General features: G+C 49.6%; 1 protein-coding gene across 3 annotated transcripts in view; it reads right to left on the reverse strand.

Moving 5' to 3' along the window:
• The window catches only part of LOC308590519 (neuroglobin-like), a 39,094-nt gene extending 21,552 nt beyond the window's left edge, over window positions 1-17,542 (reverse strand). Inside the window, exons 1-2 of one of the 3 annotated variants that reach the window (XM_081200638.1) lie at window positions 13,009-13,290; window positions 8,154-8,433 (exon numbers count right to left, since the gene is read on the reverse strand). In XM_081200638.1, coding sequence (XP_081056764.1) covers window positions 8,154-8,433; window positions 13,009-13,078 — 350 coding nt within the window. In that variant the 5' untranslated portion in view covers window positions 13,079-13,290. Of the gene's footprint in view, window positions 1-8,153; window positions 8,434-13,008; window positions 13,291-13,919; window positions 14,024-17,121 lie in introns of those variants that run through there. The other 2 variants (XM_081200640.1, XM_081200639.1) reach the window with 2 other exon arrangements.
• Between the last annotated feature and the right edge of the window lie 831 nt (window positions 17,543-18,373).

Here is an 18,373-nt window from a genome sequence, read left to right on the forward strand (position 1 = left end):
TGCCTCTGTGGCCTGAGTCAGCTGAGCTTCTGAATAGCCAGTTGTTGGAAACAGCAGGAGGCGAGAGGGCTCTTGAGTTCGAATCCTGCTTGTGGGTTTTATCAGCTACTTTTAAAATGAGGCTGCATTTTAAATTGCATTTTAACCTGTATTTTAAATTGGTTTGTTCCCCCCCCCCCAATTATGTTTTTACTGTGATTTTATTGGTGTTAGCTGCCCTGAGACTGGCTCTGGCCTGGGAGGGCGGGGTATAAATATTATTATTATTATTATTATTATTATTATTATTATTACAAGCGTCTCGTTGGCCACTGTGAAAACAGGGGGAGACATTGGTCTGATCCAGCAGATTCTTCTCGCTCCCCCCCCCCCGCCCCCAATGTTGAGGTCGGGTCTGGGCCCAGCGGTGCAAATTGGGAGACCCCAACAGCCTCGGAGAAGATGATTGCCTCTCCAGCTGCTTCTGATATTTGCCTAAGAACTTGGCACACTCGGTTCCGTCGCAAACAAATAAAAAGTTTCTTCCACAAACAAGAGATCAGGGCGATCCCACCCTGTCTGAACGAAGCGGAGGGCAGGTCAAGTTCCAGAACGGGGTGGGAGGGAGAAAAAATAATGGTCTGTCTCCAGATCCCCTGCCTGAAAAGCCCCTTCTCTCCGCTGCCTCTCTCCCTCTCTCACACACAGACACACACAGCCACCTGCAAAACTGCTTTCCTGAAAGCCAATTCGATTTAGCCAGACACAAAACAGATCCCTGGGAAAAAGCAACAACGCATTGCTCAGCGCAGGTCAAAAACAAACACGCATGCCAAGATCGGCCTCAAGAAGGCTGCACCAGACGGTTAAAAGCATGTCCCCAGCAAGAACCCTGGAGAAGGCAGTTTGTTAAGGGTGCTGGGAATTATAGTTCTGCGTGATGTAAATGTTACGAGAATTGCAAGGTCTAAGATATAAAATAAATGTTCATAAATGTACCAGGCAAACATACATAAATATAGAAACCACATGTCTGAAACAGTACAGTGGTACCTCGGGTTACAGACGCTTCAGGTTACAGACTAACCCAGAAATAGTGCTTCAGGTTAAGAACTTTGCTTCAGGATGAGAACAGATATCATTCTCCGGCAGCACATCGGCAGCAGGAGGCCCCATTAGCTAAAGTGGTGCTTCAGGTTAAGAACAGTTTCAGGTTAAGAACGGATCTCTGGAACGAATTAAGTACTTAACCAGAGGTACCACTGTACAGGAAAAACAGTCCTAAAGCCATTTTGACTCTTTCACTGACCTCAAATATTCCTCTGCAGTTTGGATGGAAATGGGAAAAACCTCCCCATTGTCTCTGCGCTCACAAATCCTGCCTTAAGGGCACATTTGGGTCTGAATAGGGTGAGCCTGTGTCCTGGACTCAGGAATTACCGTATTTACCATCACAAAAGAATATCCAGGTAATGCAATCAGTGACCATTATCAGGTATCCTGGCAGACAGGATTTCTGCTGTAGACCGCCTCCTTCTGTGATGTATGTATGATGTTTTTGGGGGTGGTCTTGAGCTACAGGGTGGGCAATTTCAAAAGTCTATATAAGGGCTTGTGCACCATTGTTCTGGGTTCTCTCCTCCCTCCTTCGTGTGGTGAGCAAGGACCCTGTTGCAACAGCTTTAATAAAGATCAGGCTTACTAGCCGCTTTGCTTCTCAATATTCTCTGGTTGGCCTCTGTTATTTTATCCTACCAATAGGGAACCTACATAAGGACTCTATATACGGGCTTTTGGGTACCCCACAAGGGAAAAGGAGCAGATTTTTTTCTTATAAGATAAACTACACTTCCCAAGGTTCTTTTTTTGGGGGGTACTAGAAAAGGCTCGTTTCAGCTCAAAACGCCTTGGTTCCTCTCCTTTTGCTCCCCATCGCTAAGGCGGCCCCACACCCTGCTGCTGCGCCTAAATACCTCTGAGCATGTGTGAAGTGCATTCCCCCCATACTACTACTACTACTAATAAAATTTTATTTATATCCCGCCCTCCCCAGCCGAAGCCGGGCTCAGAATGGCTAACAGCAATAAAAGTAACACAGCATGCTAAAATCAGTATTCTAAAATCAATTCAAAATCAAATTGGGTTAACCATTGGGTTAGAGTTCTACGAGGCTCACCAAAGGAGGGGGTCAGACTGTGCCTTGGCCAAAGGCCTGGTGGAACAGCTCCGTCTTGCAGGCCGTGCAGAAAGATGTCAAGTCCCGCAAGGCCCTAGTCTCTTGGGACAGAGCGTTCCACCAGATACGGACCACGGCCGAAAAAGCCCTGGCTCTGGTTGAGGCCAGTCTAATCTCCCTGGGACCTCCAAGATGTTTTTGTTTGAAGGCCGTAAGGTCCTCCGTGGGGCATACCAGGAGAGGTGGTCCTGTAGGTACGAGGGTCCTAGGCCGCATAGGGCTTTAAAGGTCAAAACCAGCACCTTAAACCTGATCCTGTACTCCACCGGGAGCCAGTGAAGCAGGTATAGCACCGTGTGAATGTGATCCCGCAGCGAGGACTCCTTAAGGAGTCTCGCCGCAGCATTCTGCACCCACTGGAGTTTCTGGATCAGTCTCAAGGGCAGCCCCATGTAGAGCGAGTTACAATAATCCAGTCTGGAGGTGACCGTCGCATGATCACAGTGGCTAGGTCAGGGTGAGAGAGATAAGGAGCCAACTGATTAGCTTGGCGGAGATGAAAAAATGCCGCCTTTGTTTTAGCTGCAATCTGCGCCTCCATAGAGAGGGAGGTATCGAAGATTACACCCAAACTCTTAACGGATGGTGCTGGCACTAACTGCACCCCCGCAAGAGATGGGAGTTGCCCCCCCCCCAATTCCATATCGTCCCGACCCAGCCAGAGGACCTCTGTCTTCGAAGGATTTAACTTCAACCGGCTCCCACGTAACCATCCAGCTCGCCTGCTTTATTTGTACATCTAAAACAAAGAAGTTCTTCCTTGAAGGCCAGAGGGCACGTGGTTCAATTGACCAATGCGCACTTCCTCTTGCAAGAAGTTAAAAGCATAATCATCCACACACCAGATCAAGGAAGGAAGGCTAACGGAACAGGTTGAGAAGGAAGTCACCTCTAATTGTCTACACGGAGCTGCTCATCTGCAAACTGGATTGCTATCTTCACAGCACGCTCCTTAAGCCAGTCTCAGAATTCCTGGTTTCAATGGGTGGGGTGGGGAATACATTGAGACAGAAAGAAAAGATGTTTCTGCAATGTCACTATTCAAGCACATGCACCAGAAATGTAGGCTAAATTGGATTAGCAAAGTGCAACAAAGCCACTTTAAAAACAACAACACAATTCTGGATTTTTTGCAGTTAGGGAAGTGAGCGGGAAATGCATCCAAAAGCGTTGGATGAACGGATTGCTAATAGAAATCCCATCTGATGGGAGGGCGTTCCACAGAGCAGGTGCCACCACCGAGAAGGCCCTCTGCCTGGTTCCCTGTAACTTGGCTTCTCGCAGCGAGGGAACCGCCAGAAGGCCCTTGGAGCTGGACCTCAGTGTCCAGGTAGAACGATGGGGGTGGAGACGCTCCTTCAAGTATGCTGGGCCTTTGAGGCCATATAGGGCTTTCAAGGTCAGCACCAACACTTTGAATTGTACTCAGAAAAGTACTGGGAGCCAATGTAGATCTTTCCGGACCAGTGCTATATGGTCACGGCTAAACATGAGGAAGAACGTTCCAGCAATAAGAGCTGTTCAAGAGTGGAACGGACTCCCTTCGAAGGTTTTGGGCTCCCCTTCCTTGTTTTTAAAGAGATCTGTCCTGGATGCAGAGGGTTAGGGCTGGATTAGGGCCAGATGTAGGTCTGACAAGGCCCTCAGCTCCTGAAGGTAATGGGGCCCTTTCTATGTCCAGCTGTCCTTTGTCCACAACAAATTGTCACTGTTTTTTGAGTTGAATATATGCTAGATGGTCATTTATGGACCTAATAGGCATCTCAAGCCATTTGCATGTGTTGCCCTGCAATCAGTCCATGCAGAGTGTTGGCACCCTATATATAGATAGGAGCAAAACAGGGATATTTTAGGGAGCAGGCTAGCAGGCGGGGCCCATGACTTACATCCTAGGAGCCTACGCAACACAAAACACGGTTGCTGTATGTAGGTTTGGTTTCATTTGTTTTTTATCTTATACAGTCATATCTTGTGTTACGTTTGCTTCAGGTTGAGCGTTTTCAGGTTGTGTCCTGCGGCGACCTGGAAGTACTGGAAAGGGTTACTTCCGGGTTTCACCGCTCGCGCATGCGCAGACACTCAAAATTACATCATGCGCATGCACAGAAGCGGAGAATCGCGACCCGCACACACGCAGACGCGGGTTGTGTTCTGCTCGGGTTGCGAACGGGGCTCCGGAACGGATCCCATTCGCAACCAGAGGTACCACTGTATTTTGGAAATGTACATCCAGTTTGTTTTTTCCTTTAATTTTTTGTTTAGCTTATACGTAAATCCGGCAATGGATTTACAGTTCTATGATTTAGCAAAGATGGAGGATGCCTGCGAAGGAGGCATCCCGCCTGAAGGAAACTGACACCCCCCTCTTGAGCAGTTGCCCATTTTTACTTTGCTTTAAAGTCCTAAAGTGAATCGCCCGCTTGCCAGGGAAATGCACAAACAACAACAAGAACACCCCCCCGAGTGAACATACAGGCAGGCGGCTGCTTGCTCTCGCCATTACCTGGGAATCAATATCGAGGCAACCGCAAACGCCTCATTTTCTCTTGGAATCAATCCCTTCTGATGCAGATAGAGAGCACAGCACAGGGAAAACAAACTCAAGAAGGTCAATGGCAACTTGCTCCCAGCATCTCTGGATCCCTAAGGATGTCAGCAAACAAAAGGGAGGTCGTCACGGCGACAGTATTTGGCCCAGCGGCCGAATGCATGTTTGGAAAGGGAGTCGCCGAAGGTTCGTTCTGTAATGGTGTTGGGAAAGACTTCTGCCTGAAGCCTCAGGAAGCAGCTGCTGGCTAGTGTGGGCAACCCTAAACAGCCTCGGTCCAGTATATCTGAAGGAGCGTCTCCACCCCCATTGTTCTGCCCAGACACTGAGGTCCAGCGCCGAGGGCCTTCTGGCGGTTCCCTCCCTGCGAGAAGTCAAGTTACAAGGAAGCAGGCAGAGGGCCTTCTTGGTGGTGGCACCCACCCTGTGGAACGCCCTCCCATCAGATGTCAAATAGAACAACAACTACCAGACTTTTAGAAGACATCTGAAGGCAGCCCTGTTTAGGGAAGCTTTTGACGCTTGATGTATTACTGTATTTTAATATTGTGTTGGAAGCTGCCCAGAGTGGCTGGGGAAGCCCAGCCAGACGGATGGGGTATAAATAATAAATTATTATTATTATTATTAACAAGCTGGGCTAGGGACCAATGCTTGTATCAAGGTACCCAAAAAGCGAAGAAGAGCCTGATGGGTCATTCACTCCAGCACCCTGATCTCACAAGAACCTAGGTCTCCAGATAGACTGCTCTTGGCCTGGAGGTTCCATCAGGAACGCCTGACTCCTGGATCACGCCAAGGGCCCATCTTCTTCTCCCAGGGAACCAGGTGCCCCAATGAGAAACTTCCAAGCAGTACCCGCAAGAGCACTATCCCCTCTTGTGGTTTCCAGCAACTGGTACCCAGAAGCACTGCTGCCTTCGGTGGTGATGGCAGAGCAGCGCCATCATGGCCGGTAGCCATCAATAGATGGTGGGCATCACTGTTTCCTGCTGGAGGGAGTTCCGTCGTCTAACTACGCAATGCTGGGGTGCGCCTGATCTGACTGATGCCTCAATCCTCAACCGAAATCAGGGCAATTTGGGTGGATCCTGGCTTCGGCCGAATCGGGTTCAGACAAAGCCCGAAACGGCCTCGGTCCAGAATACCTGAAGGAGCGTCTCCACCTCCATCATTCAGCCCAGACACTGAGGTCCAGCTCCGAGGGCCTTCTGGCGGTTCCCTCACTGCGAGAAGCCAAGTTACAGGGAACCAGGCAGAGGGCCTTCTTGGTGGTGGCGCCCTCCCTGTGGAACGCCCTTCCAGCAGATGTCAAAGAGAACAACAACTACCAGACTTTTAGAAGACATCTGAAGGCAGCCCTGTTTAGGGAAGCTTTTAATGTTTGATGTATCACAGTATTTTAATATTCTTTTGGAAGCCGCCCAGAGTGGCTGGGGAAACCCAGCCAGATGGGCGGGGTATAAATAATAAATTATTATTATTATTATTATTATTATTATTATTATTATTATTATTATTATTATTATTATTATTATTATTATTACAGTGCCATTGGCCTGCCCAGGGAGATCCAGGGCTCTCAAAAGGTGGGAGAGGGAACAACACAACAAGACGGAAGAAGTAAAAAATTGAGATCACGCATGGGTGAATGGGAGTGGGGGGTATATGGGAATTTATAATATCATTTATAATATAAATGTTCTAATCGTGTTGTATTTATATACAGCAAAGGGAAGTTTAGAGTAATTAGGTATATTTTAATTCAGGTAACTTCTGCAATAGGTTTAAGTTAGAAAATGAATATGGATTCTGAATTTGATGTTTGTAATTCTCTTTGGTTTTGGAATAATAAAGAATTTTTTGGGGGGGGAGGTGGGAGAGGGTGTCGCAGGTCCCCCCTGCAAAGAACAACACAGGGCTCTTTGCAAAAGGGCTTTGAAACAGCCCCGCACTGAGCCTTGGCTATGCAAGTGCCTCTTTCCCAAGCAGGGGAACAAACCTGCAAAGCCAAAGCGAGCAGGATTGAACCCTCTGCTCACCAGGGTCGAATCCTGCTAGTTGCAGGGGTCTGCTCCAACGCATTCCCCACAGCTTCATGAAATAGCAGAACTTTTTTCCTCCCTTTTTTTTTGAGAACTTGGGTTGTACCTTATCATATCACAGAATTATAGGATTCTAGACTTGGGACGGGGTCCTCCATTTAGCCCAATGCCCTGAAAAGCAAGAATCACAACTAACGATGAGAGAGGGCCATCCAACCCCTGCTTAGAAACCTCCCATGGAGTCCACCGCCTTCCGAGGAGACCGTCCCACTGTCAATTGGCTCTTAATACATCAGCTGCACCTGTGGGATTCCTACGCATCACAAGGATGTTCAGTTCTGACCAGTTCAGTTCCAAATGAATCCAAACTTCAAAGTCTAAAATCCCTGGTAGAGGACAAGGATCCTGAGATCACATTAAGGGTAGCCAAATTCTGCGGGATTGCCAGAAAACTTAGGGAACAAGCTGTGCTATCATAATGATTAAGGCCTTAAATGATAAATTTAGGTTATATTGTAGTGACTAAGTTTTAATTTATATGTTTTTAAACTGTTGCTATACAGTCACGGGACGCAGGTGGCGCTGTGGGTTAAACCACAGAGCCTAGGACTTGCCGATCAGAAGGTCGGTGGTTCGAATCCCCGAGCCGGGGTGAGCTCCCGTTGCTCAGTCCCTGCTCCTGCCAACCTAGCGGTTCGAAAGCACAAAGTGCAAGTAGATAAATAGGTACCACTCCAGTGGGAAGGTAAACAGCGTTTCTGTGTGCTGCTCTGGTTCGCCAGAAGCGGCTTAGTCATGCTGACCACATGACCCGGAAGCTGTCTGTGGACAAATGCCGGCTCCCTCAGCGAAAAAAGCGAGATGAGCGCCGCAACCCCAGAGTTGGTCACGACTGGACCTAATGGCCAGGGGTCTCTTTACCTTTTTATACAGTCACACCTTCGGTTACAGTCTCTTCAGGTTGTGTTTTTTCGGGTTACGGACCGCCGAAACCCAGAAGTACCAGAACGGGTTACTTCCGGGTTTCGGCGATCGCGCATGTGCAGAAGCACTAAATTGTGCTTTGCGCATACGCAGAAGCGCTGATTCACAACCAGCACGTGTGCAGACGCGTGTTGCGAACGCTACAGGTTGCGAACGTGCATCCCGCACGGATCACGTTTGCAACCCGAGAGTCCACTGTATCTGTATTGCCCCTGTTATATCTAATTGCAAATTCAAATGTATCTCCGTTGTGTTTTACGACTTCCTTGATAGTGTATGTGAGCTGGAACTGGTCTGTGACCGAAATAATAAATTCGAAAGGAAACCCTCCGTGCCACACACACACACAGCCGGCCCTTACCTGATGAAGACTATGACCCCGACCCTTGCAATGTCTTTGTGCAGGATCTTCCAGGATTCTCGGATCAGGGCCTTCTGAGACTCTGAAAGCGAGAGCCGCTCAGGGTTTCCCCCGCACTCAGTCTCCTTGCTCAAGTCCAGGCCGCCTTCCACAAACGACCCTCTCTTTTCCACGTCAAAAGTTGGCTCCGGTGTGACGCCTGGTCCTGATAAGGCACACCCCATCTTTCTCTGGGGGGACGGATTCTGGCACCCTGGGTCCTCCTTTCCCTCCACGCCAGCTAAAGCAAACAGAATTTTTTTTATTTCAAAGATAGCTGGAGATGGAACAAACAGGCATTAATTGAATCAGCTCTCGGGGGAGAAGGGAGAAGCGCTGGCGATGGTTTCGCGACACACGTTGTTCCTGCTGAAAATTGTACGCGAGCAGGAAACGGTCCGCCAGGCCCACTTTGTTTCACAGAATTGGAAGGGACCCTGAGGGTCATTTAGTCCACCCCCCTGCAATGTAGGAATCTTTCCCACAACTCTGAGATTCAGAGCTTCATGCTCTGCCCACTGAGCAATCCCACCTAAGCTAGTTTCAGTTATATTCCTATCCAGACCTCTCTCCCTGAAGAGCGGGGGGCAGAGTCTCCCCACCCCACCCCAGATAACCTCATCACAACCTTGCAAGGTAGGCCAGCTTGGCAGACGGCGGAGGACATTCAAGGGCTGGACAGTGATTTGAACCCAGGGCTCGGGTTAAAAACACTCATGCACACGCTCAACCGAATGAAAAGGGTAGTTGTGCGTGTGGAGGCTGTGAAAAGGGCAGATTCCATGCTAGGGATCGTTATGAAAGGAAATGAATATAAAATTGCTGTTATCATAATAAGGCCATTATGCAAATCTATAGCGCATCTGGAACACTATGTAGCGTTCTGGTCGCCTTGCCTCAAAATGGATACTGTAGAGTTGGAAAAGGGAACCAGAACGACCCACTTCCCTGTGAGAAAAGGTTGTTGCGTTTGGAACTTAGAATAGGGTTACCAGACGTCCCTGGTTCCCGGGGACAGTCCCCGGATTTGCAAATCTGTCCCCGGACAAAATCCGTCCCCGGAATGTCCCCAGATTTGCAAATCTGTCCCCGGGAAACGTGGCAGTGGCAGCCTCAGCAACCCGGAGCCAGCCTGGCAGCGCAGTTGGCTCTGGCTAGTTATAGGAGCTGCTCGCTGCCCGCTGCCATGGCACCCACCATTTTTCCTGAGCCACGGCAGTGAGCAGCTCCTGAAGCCAGCAAGAGCCAACTGCGCTACCAGGCTGGCCCCTCCTGGGCAACGGCTGCCCGCCCGTGACTCCTGAGCCTCCCCAGATCTGTCAAAACAAAGGGGGAAGGAGATTGGGGAAGGCTTGGGAGTCACGGGCGCAGGGCGCACCGTTGCCCAGTCTCTGCGCATTTATGTTTCACAGGGTGCGAAAGAAGGGCTTTGCACCATTATACAATATGCATGTGTGCTTGAGCCCAGGATCTTTTGTCTCACACTCCCTGCTGCTACTCAGATAAAAAAAAGGAAAAAAAGTATCCCCGGATTCATTGAAAAATAATAATCTGGTAACCATAGCTTAGAATCAGAGTTGAGACCCTGAGGGTCATCCAGACCAACTCCCTGCAGTGCAGGAGTCTCAACTCAAGCATCCATGACAGATGGCCATCCGACTTCTGCTTCTAAACCTCCGAGGAAGGGGAGGCCACCAACTGCGGGAGGCAGTGGAAGACAGGAGGGCCTGGCGTGCTCTGGTCCAGGGGGTCACGAAGAGGCGGACACAGCTAAACAACAACAAGTTTCTATACTGTATTTTATGCTGCTTTTATAATTAAGTGTTTTAAATTTGTTGTTAGGCATCCTGAGCCCGGTTTTTGAACCGGGAAAGGGCGGGGTATAAATATAATAATAATAATAATAATAATAATAATAATAATAATAATAATAATGTGCATATTTTAAGTTGGTTTCTCTTCTCATTGTAAGCAGCCCCCATGTTGTACGCAGAGCGGCGTGGGAATGCCTAAACTCAATAAACGCAGGGTGCACGTTGCAATTAACAGTGTTCCTTGCACTTCGCCAAAGAGCTTGAGGTTTTGCAGTGGGGGGCAGGCGGTGGATGGGAAGCGGTTGGCGCCAGCGGGGGGGGGGGCACTTCTTGCCTCCCACCCACCGGCTCTGCTGGTACACATGGCCACTTGGGAGCCGCTGCCAGGCTGCGAACGGAAGCCTCTGAGCTGCTGGAGGAGATCCATGGAGAGGCGCCGGCAAACCAGAGTGTTCGGCTGAAGCGGTGCCAGTTTCCGTCCGGAAAAGTACGAGGATGGGTGGGAGAGACCGGGGAAATCTCCAAGGACCCAAAGATGGAGATGGGAATGATGGGGGAACCCCAAAGCTCGCAAGGAGCATCTCAGGCCCCAAATTTATGGGGCGCAAAATTAGGGTGGACTCTGGCAATGTTACAAGGTGGGCCCTGGAGTTGTTGTTTAGTGGTGTCCGCCTCTTCGTGACCCCCTGGACCAGAGCACGCCAGGCACTCCTGTCTTCCACTGCCTCCCACAGTTTGGTCAGACTCATGCTGGTAGCTTCGAGAACACTGTCCCGCCATCTCATCCTCTGTTGTCCCCTTCTCCTTGTGCCCTCCATCTTTCCCAACATCAGGGTCTTTTCCAGGGAGTCTTCTCTTCTCAGGGTGTGGCCAAAGTACTGGAGCCTCAGCTTCAGGATCTGCCCTTCCAGTGAGCACTCAGGGCTGATTTCCTTCAGAATGGAGAGGTTGGATCTTCTTGCAGTCCATGGGACTCTCCAGAGTCTCCTCCAGCACCAGAATTCAAAAGCATCTATTCTTCGGCGATCAGCCTTCTTGATGGTCCAGCTCTCACTTCCATACATCACTACTGGGGAAACCAGAGCTTTAACTATATGGACCTTTGTCGGCAAGGCGATGTCTCTGCTGGGCCCTGGAGACGGAGGTTAATTGGGAGGGCAGACCAGCCTTGCTCAGAGTGTCTTTGCTGTGATGTGCAGCCAACTTCTTAATATTTTTTTGAAGTTATTGATAAGGGTGCTCTTGTGCACCTGGAGATTCAATCCCTTTCTCCACCTGGAGACTTCAGATCAGACCTGGAGGTCTGGAAGTCCTAAACCACATCCTTTCTCCTCAGGTGTGCCTCTCCTCAGCCCTCGTCTCTCTGCGCCATTCTTGCGTGCTGTTACCTGCCTGGAAGGTGTGGCTGTGCCTCTTCCCAAACTGGACTGTGAGTTGTTTTTTGTAATTTAAATTTTTTTATTTTAATATAATAATTCAACATTAATACAAACATGTTACAAATATACAGACAAACATACATTTTATACAATCCTTAAAAATATTCATACATACCCACACTCAATCCCACACATACTTCCTTTTCCCATCACCACCCCTCACCCCACCCTTGTGTTAGACTTTCAATCTACTCAGTTGCAATTTCTTTCCCCTTCTATTACTTTGTTTCACACACTTTTGAACCAACTTTCTACTTCTTTTTCTGTTACACATTGTTATCCATCTTATTTAGTATTTCATTATTTATAACAGAACTTATTTATTCTAACAGGAGTTCTGATTTTTCACTATGATTTTGCAAGTATGCTTTAAACACCTTCCAGTCCTTGTCTATCTTCTCTTTTGAGATCCTTCCAATTTCTCCCATTGTTTTGGATATATTGTAATACTCCAATAATTTGGCAAGCCACTTTTGTCGGTATTATACCACTTTTCCAATTTGGGAAAATGGAAAAGTGGACCGTCAGTTGTGTGCCTGTGTGTAGCTGTAGAAACTCGTGTGTGGCCAGAATTCAGCCAACAGAACAAAGGCAAGAGTCATACCACCATCTCCCGTTAGAATGCAGCCGTCGAGGGGTTTATGCGCACAGGAATGTGTCCCCCAACCTTAATTTCTCGCATTGCACTTGACAAACCTGGGTTTGCCACTGAGCAGAAACTCAACACGCACCAGGAGACAGATGCGCATCTGAACACCCGACTGACACCCCCGCATGCTAAATGCTTCAGGCTACACCAAAGAGACATAATTTGCGAACAAGTTGGGTAGGAGATAGGGACGCGGGTGGCGCTGTGGTCTAAACCACAGAGCCTAGGGCTTGCCGATGAGAAGGTCGGCGGTTCGAATCCCTGCGATGGGGTGAGCTCCTGTTGTTCGGTCCCTGCTCCTGCCAACCTAGCAGTTCAAAAGCACGTCAAAGTGCGAGTAGCTCTGGCGGGAAGGTAAATGGCGTTTCTGTGCGCTGCTCTGATTCGCCAGAAGCGGCTTAGTCATGCTGGCCACATGACCCGGAAGCTGTACGCCGGCTCCTTTGGCCAGTAAAGCGAGATGAGCGCCGCAACCCCAGAGTCGGCCACGACTGGACCTAATGGTCAGGGGTCCCTTTACCTTTACCTTTAGGTAGGAGATAAAGGAGGAAATGTAGACATGCAACCAGAGATCTCTAATATAATCGCTTTTTTCAAATGGTCTGGGGTTTTTTTTAACTAACAGATTAATCAACTCAATTTTTTTGTTGATTAACAACCAGTCGAAGCCAGGAAGGGAGCAGTCTTTTGTTTCTGGTGTGTTAATGTAAGGAATAGTGAAAGAGAAATATTCTTAAAGAATGGATACCTTTTGATGATGATTATTAACAGCCAGGACCGTTTTTTAAGCCGAGGGGTGGGGACTTCTGTCCAGTTCGTTTACATCCCGGGCTCTGCGCTACACCTAAGTAAGAGGCTCCCGGATCGCAGCCCAGGCGCCCTCCCGCGCCCTCTAAGCGCCCGGCGCCCCTTACCTGTCCCCGTCGGGGGAACTCCGCGCGACAGGAGTACCAGCAAGATCAGGTGGCTCGCCAGCTGTGCCATCTTCACTCGGCTCCGGGATCGCACTGGGCTTTTCCCTGCTCCTCTGGCAGACTCCGCAGGGGGGCGGCAGGCGGCGAGGTGGCCTTGCGCCCGCCCCGATTGCGCCCTCCAGGTGCCCAGGCAGCCCCGGAGGGAGAGGACGCGAAGGGGCTTCCCTGAGCCGGACGCAGCGCGCTCCGATGGGCGGCTGAGAGAAGGGGAGCCGGGAAGGGAGCGCGCCCTGACTCTCCTTCCCGGACACTCAGCCTGTGGCGCTCTCCAAAATCTGGCGCCCCTGCGCCACTAATCTCTGTGGGTAAGACGCCCCTGTATCATAGCTGTCAACTTTCCCCTTTTCTCGCGAGGAATCCTATTCGGAATAAGGGAATTTCCCTTTTTTTAAAAAGGGAAAAGTTGGCAGCTATGCCCTGTATAGCAGCAACAACAATATTTAATCAAGCAAAGGAACCTATAGTGAGGCTCTTCAGGGTTATTAGAAAGTAACCGATTCATCACTTAAGAAAGCCAAGGATCAAATTCCTTAATTGGCAAGGTTCTCAACCTGTGGGGCCCCCCAGATGTTGTTGGACTACAACTCCCATCATCCCTAGCTAGCAAGGCCAGAGCTCAAGGATGATGGGAGTTGTAGTCCAACAACATGGGGGGCGACGACCCACAGGATGACCAGGCCTGTGCAAAGCACGATACTGCATATCACTTAGCAAATGTAAGAAGAATTTGCTAGACCCATCTAGTCATAGAATCATAGATCTGTAGAGTTGGAAGGGACCTCCACAGTCATCTAGTTAACCCCCCCCCCCACGATGTGGGAAGATGCACCAGTCCCATCTGGGGCTCGAACCTGCAATGTCGGTGTTCTCAGCGCCACTCCAGGATCCTGCCGCCACCCAGAAGGCTCTTCTGGGAAACCCACAAGCAGAATGCCAGCAAAATTAGCAGCTCTCCCTTCCTGCGGTTTCCAGCAGTTGAGATTCAGAAGCCCGGCTGCCTCGACTGTGGAGGCAGAACAGAGAAGTTCTGGCTAGCAACCATCAATTGGTGTTGTTGAGTCGTTTAGTCGTGTCCTCCTCTTTGTGACCCCCTGGACCAGAGCACGCCAGGCACTCCTGTCTTCCACGGCCTCCCGCAGTTTGGTCAGACTCATGCTGGTAGCTTCGAGAACACTGTCCCACCATCTCGTCCTCTGTCGTCCCCTTCTCCTTGTGCCCTCCATCTTTCCCAACATCAGGGTCTTCTCCAGGGAGTCTTCTCTTCTCATGAGGTGGCCAAAGTATTGGAGCCTCAGCTTCAGGATCTGTCCTTCCAGGGAGCACTCAGGGCTGCTTTCCTTCAGAATGGAGAGGTTTGATCTTCTTGCAGTCCATGGGACTCTCAAGAGTCTCCTCCAGCACCAGAATTCAAAAGCATCAATTCTTCGGCGATCAGCCTTCTTTATGGTCCAGCTCTCACTTCCATACATCACGACTGGGAAAACCATAGCTTGAACTATACGGACCTTTGTTGGCAAGGTGATGTCTCTGCGACCATCAATAGCCTCAATGAACTGGTCCACTCTTCCTTCAAAGTCCTACAAGCTGTTGGATATCACTGTCTCTAGTGGGAGGGAGTTCCATAGTTTAACTCTCTGCCCTAAATCTCCCAAGGTTGAGCATTTTCAGACGTCCACTTCCAAGCCACATCAGGGAGACAAGGGGGCAAGGATGGGGCTGACAGGTGGGTCTTGGGGACTGGGTGAACCCTGGAGCAGCACCCAGGCTGAAGTGCTCCAGGCGAGGTTTTGCTGAACTGCCAGGAGGGCTAATAATAATATAATTTTTTTTTATATACCCTGCCCTTCCCGGTTCAGAAAACCGGGCTCAGGGCAGCTAACAACAAATTTAAAAGACTTAATTGATGCAACAAAAAACAGCATAAAATACAGTATCAATAACAATAAATTCAGAATTTAAAAATCAATTTTTTTGGGGGGGGGGGGGAATCCGTTCAATTAACATTAGATGATCACCAGGGCTAGCTGGCTAAGTTAGTCCTATTGGGCCAGCAAGGAGACCAGGGGAGAATTAGTTGTGGGATTCCAGAGCGGATAATCTTCATAAAAAGGGGAGGGGGAGGTAAGGAAGGGAAATAAATTAGAACTGGAGGAGAGGTCAGCCTCTGATCCACCCAGCGGCACAGAAAACAAACTCAGACTGAGGTTGCAATCCTGTGCACACTTACTTGAGAGCAAGCCCCGCCAAACTAAATGAATTTGCTTCTGTGTAAAGCTAGGGACGTGGGTGGCGTGTGGGTTAAACCACAGAGCCTAGGACTTGCTGATCAGAAGGTTGGCGGTTCGAATCCCCGCCACGGGGTGAGCTCTCATTGCTCGGTCCCAGCTCCTGCCAACCTAGCAGTTCGAAAGCACGTCAAAGTGCAAGTAGATAAATAGGTAGCACTCCAGCGGGAAGGTAAACGGCGTTTCCGTGTGCTGCTCTGGTTCACCAGAAGCGACTTAGTCATGCTGGCCACATGACCCGGAAGCTGTACGCCATCTCCCTCGGCCAGTAAAGCGAGATGAGCGCCGCAACCCCAGACTTGGCCAATACTGGACCTAATGGTCAGGGGTCCCTTTACCTTTACCTTAAACGCACATAGGATTGTGCTGTGATGCAAGAAAGGTCAAGCTAGAATAAAATTCACAAGCAAGGGAAGATTCACTTTGCTTCCCACCCCTGTCAACATTCTGCTTGTAACTTCTGTGGAGCACAGAGACTTGTTCCCCCACTTTTGGGGCGTGTGTGTGTGTTTATCTCCAACTCCTCGAAAGATTCCATCAACAGCGTCTCCAAAATTTTTTACATCACTTGGGAAGACAGGCAAACTAATGCCAGTGTACTGGAAGAAGCAAAGATCACAAGTGTTGAAGCAATGATTCTTCAACATCAACTTCGTTGGACTGGTCATGTTGTGCGGATGCCTGATGATCGTCTTCCAAAGCAACTACTCTATTCCAAACTTAAAAATGGTAAGCGTAATGCTGGTGGTCAACAAAAGAGTTTTAAAGACTCTCTCAAGGCAAATCTTTAAAAAATGTAGTATAAACACTGACAACTGGGAAACACTGGCCTGCAAGCGCTCCAGTTGGAGAACAGCCTTGACCAAAGGTGTCCTGGGCTTTGAAGACACTCGAACTCAGGACGCAAGGGAGAAACGTGCTAAGAGGAAGGCACGCTTGGCAAATCCACACCGTGATCAACTCTCACCCGGAAACCAATGTCCCCACTGTGGAAGGACGTGTGGATCCAGAATTGGCCTCCACAGTCACTTACGGACTCATTGTTAAAATTGTGTTTATGGAAGACAATTCTACTCAGCTATGAGTGATCCACAAAGAAGAGGAATTTGCCCAATAGACCACTATTTATATCGGTGATGGCAGAGAAAGTGATACTCTCTTAGAACAGCAAGAGAGGCAGTGTGATGCAATGGTTAGAGTGTCATAGAGTAGTTCAAACCCCCCACTCAGCCCTGAAGCTTGGGCCAGTCACTGCCTCTCAGCCTGACCTACCTCTCAGGGTTGTTGTGTGAGCATCAAATGGGGAGAAGAACCATTTATGCCACCTTAACCTCCTTGGAGAAAAGGGTGCATTAATGCAACATAACTTCAACAAATATTGCAGGTTGCGGGGGGGGGATCTCATTCCCTAGCAATGCAACAGACCGAAAAGCGCCCACTGTCCACATTTAATTTGTAAGCTTTCTGGGGCAGAGACCTGTTCCCTGCTTTGTGGGGGGGGGGCGCTATGTGGGCTTATTTTCCCGTGCCTATCTATGAAATTAATGCAATGTTAGAACTGCAGCCAGCGGGGCAGGGGGAGAGATCTCATTCCCTGGCGATGAAACAGACCCCAGAATGCCCACTGTCAACAGTTAAGTTTGCAAGTTCTCTGGCGCAGATACTTATTTCCGCCTCGGTTTGGGGTTGCAGCCAGCACTGGGGAAGGAGAAGGGCAAAGACTCTCCTTTCCTCAGCCTTGATAAAAGACCAAAAAGTGCCCACTTACCCGCGCAAGTTCTTCTCCGCAAGGGCTGGGGGGAAAACACCCGGTTCAGCAACTCCAGGAGGAAATTCCAAAGCGAGGAAAAGCAACAAACTGTCTTTGGAAGGAAATTCCCTCCTGCGCTGCTGTGATTCCTGCTCACAGTCTTTTCTCTCTGCTCCAGCAGGTGAATCCCCTATGCAGCCTGCAGATCAAGCGCCCAAGCGCAGCTCCAGGATCTCAAAGCCTGCCCCGTACAGACCCGCGCTCCCTCCTTCCTCTCCCGAGACAGCAGAACAACGCCATCACCATCACTTAGCTCTCCTGCCGCTGCTGTATTTAAACACAAATGGATCATTCTCCCTTTCATCTCCACCTGAAGCAATGTAAAGCAGAGGTTCAATTAATGCGCAGAAGAGATGGAGGGGGGGAATGTTTGCCGGCGCCCATCTGTGAACAACAAGCGCGTTGGAGAGGATTTCTCCCTCCCTCCAGGGGAATAAGGGCTGGCAGGCAGGAGGGCTGGGCGCCAGTAATGGGAGAAAGGAAGGAAAAGGCGATCCTGCAGAGAAGTGGCTCTCAGCAGCAGTTGCGTCTTGGCACCCGGGTGGGCTGCATTCCCTGCGCCCCACGCCTTGTGCTGAGCATTTGCCAGTGCCAGATTTATGTACAGTGGCACCTCGGGTTATGGGACGCGGGTGGCGCTGTGGGTTAAACCACAGAGCCTAGGACTTGCCAGCCAGAAGGTCGGCAGTTCGAATCCCCGTGATGGGGTGAGCTCCCGTTGCTTGGTCCCTGCTCCTGCCAACCTAGCAGTTTGAAAGCACGTCAAAGTGCAAGTAGATAAATAGGTACCACTCCGGCGGGAAGGTAAACGGCGTTTCCGTGCGCTGCTCTGGTTCGCCAGAAGCGGTTTAGTCATGCTAGCCACATGACATGGAAGCTGTACACTGGCTCCCTCGGCCAATAAAGCTAGATGAGCGCCACAACCCCAGAGTCGGCCACGACTGGACCTAATGGTCCCTTTACGTTTACCTCGGGTTACAGATGCTTCAGGTTACAGACTCCGCAAACCCAGAAATAGTACCTCGTGTTAAGAACTTTGCTTCAGGATGAGAACAGAAATTGCGCGGCAGAGGGAGCGGGAGGCCCCATTAGCTAAAGTGGTGCTTCAGGTTAAAAACAGTTTCAGGTTAAGAACAGACTTCCAGAACAAATTACCGTAAGTTCTTAACCCAAGCTACCACTGTATAAGCTAAACAAGCTACAGCTTAGG

This window comes from Podarcis bocagei (genome assembly GCF_964188305.1).
Source record: "Podarcis bocagei genome assembly, chromosome: 7".
NCBI classification, from domain to species: Eukaryota; Metazoa; Chordata; class Lepidosauria; order Squamata; family Lacertidae; genus Podarcis; species Podarcis bocagei.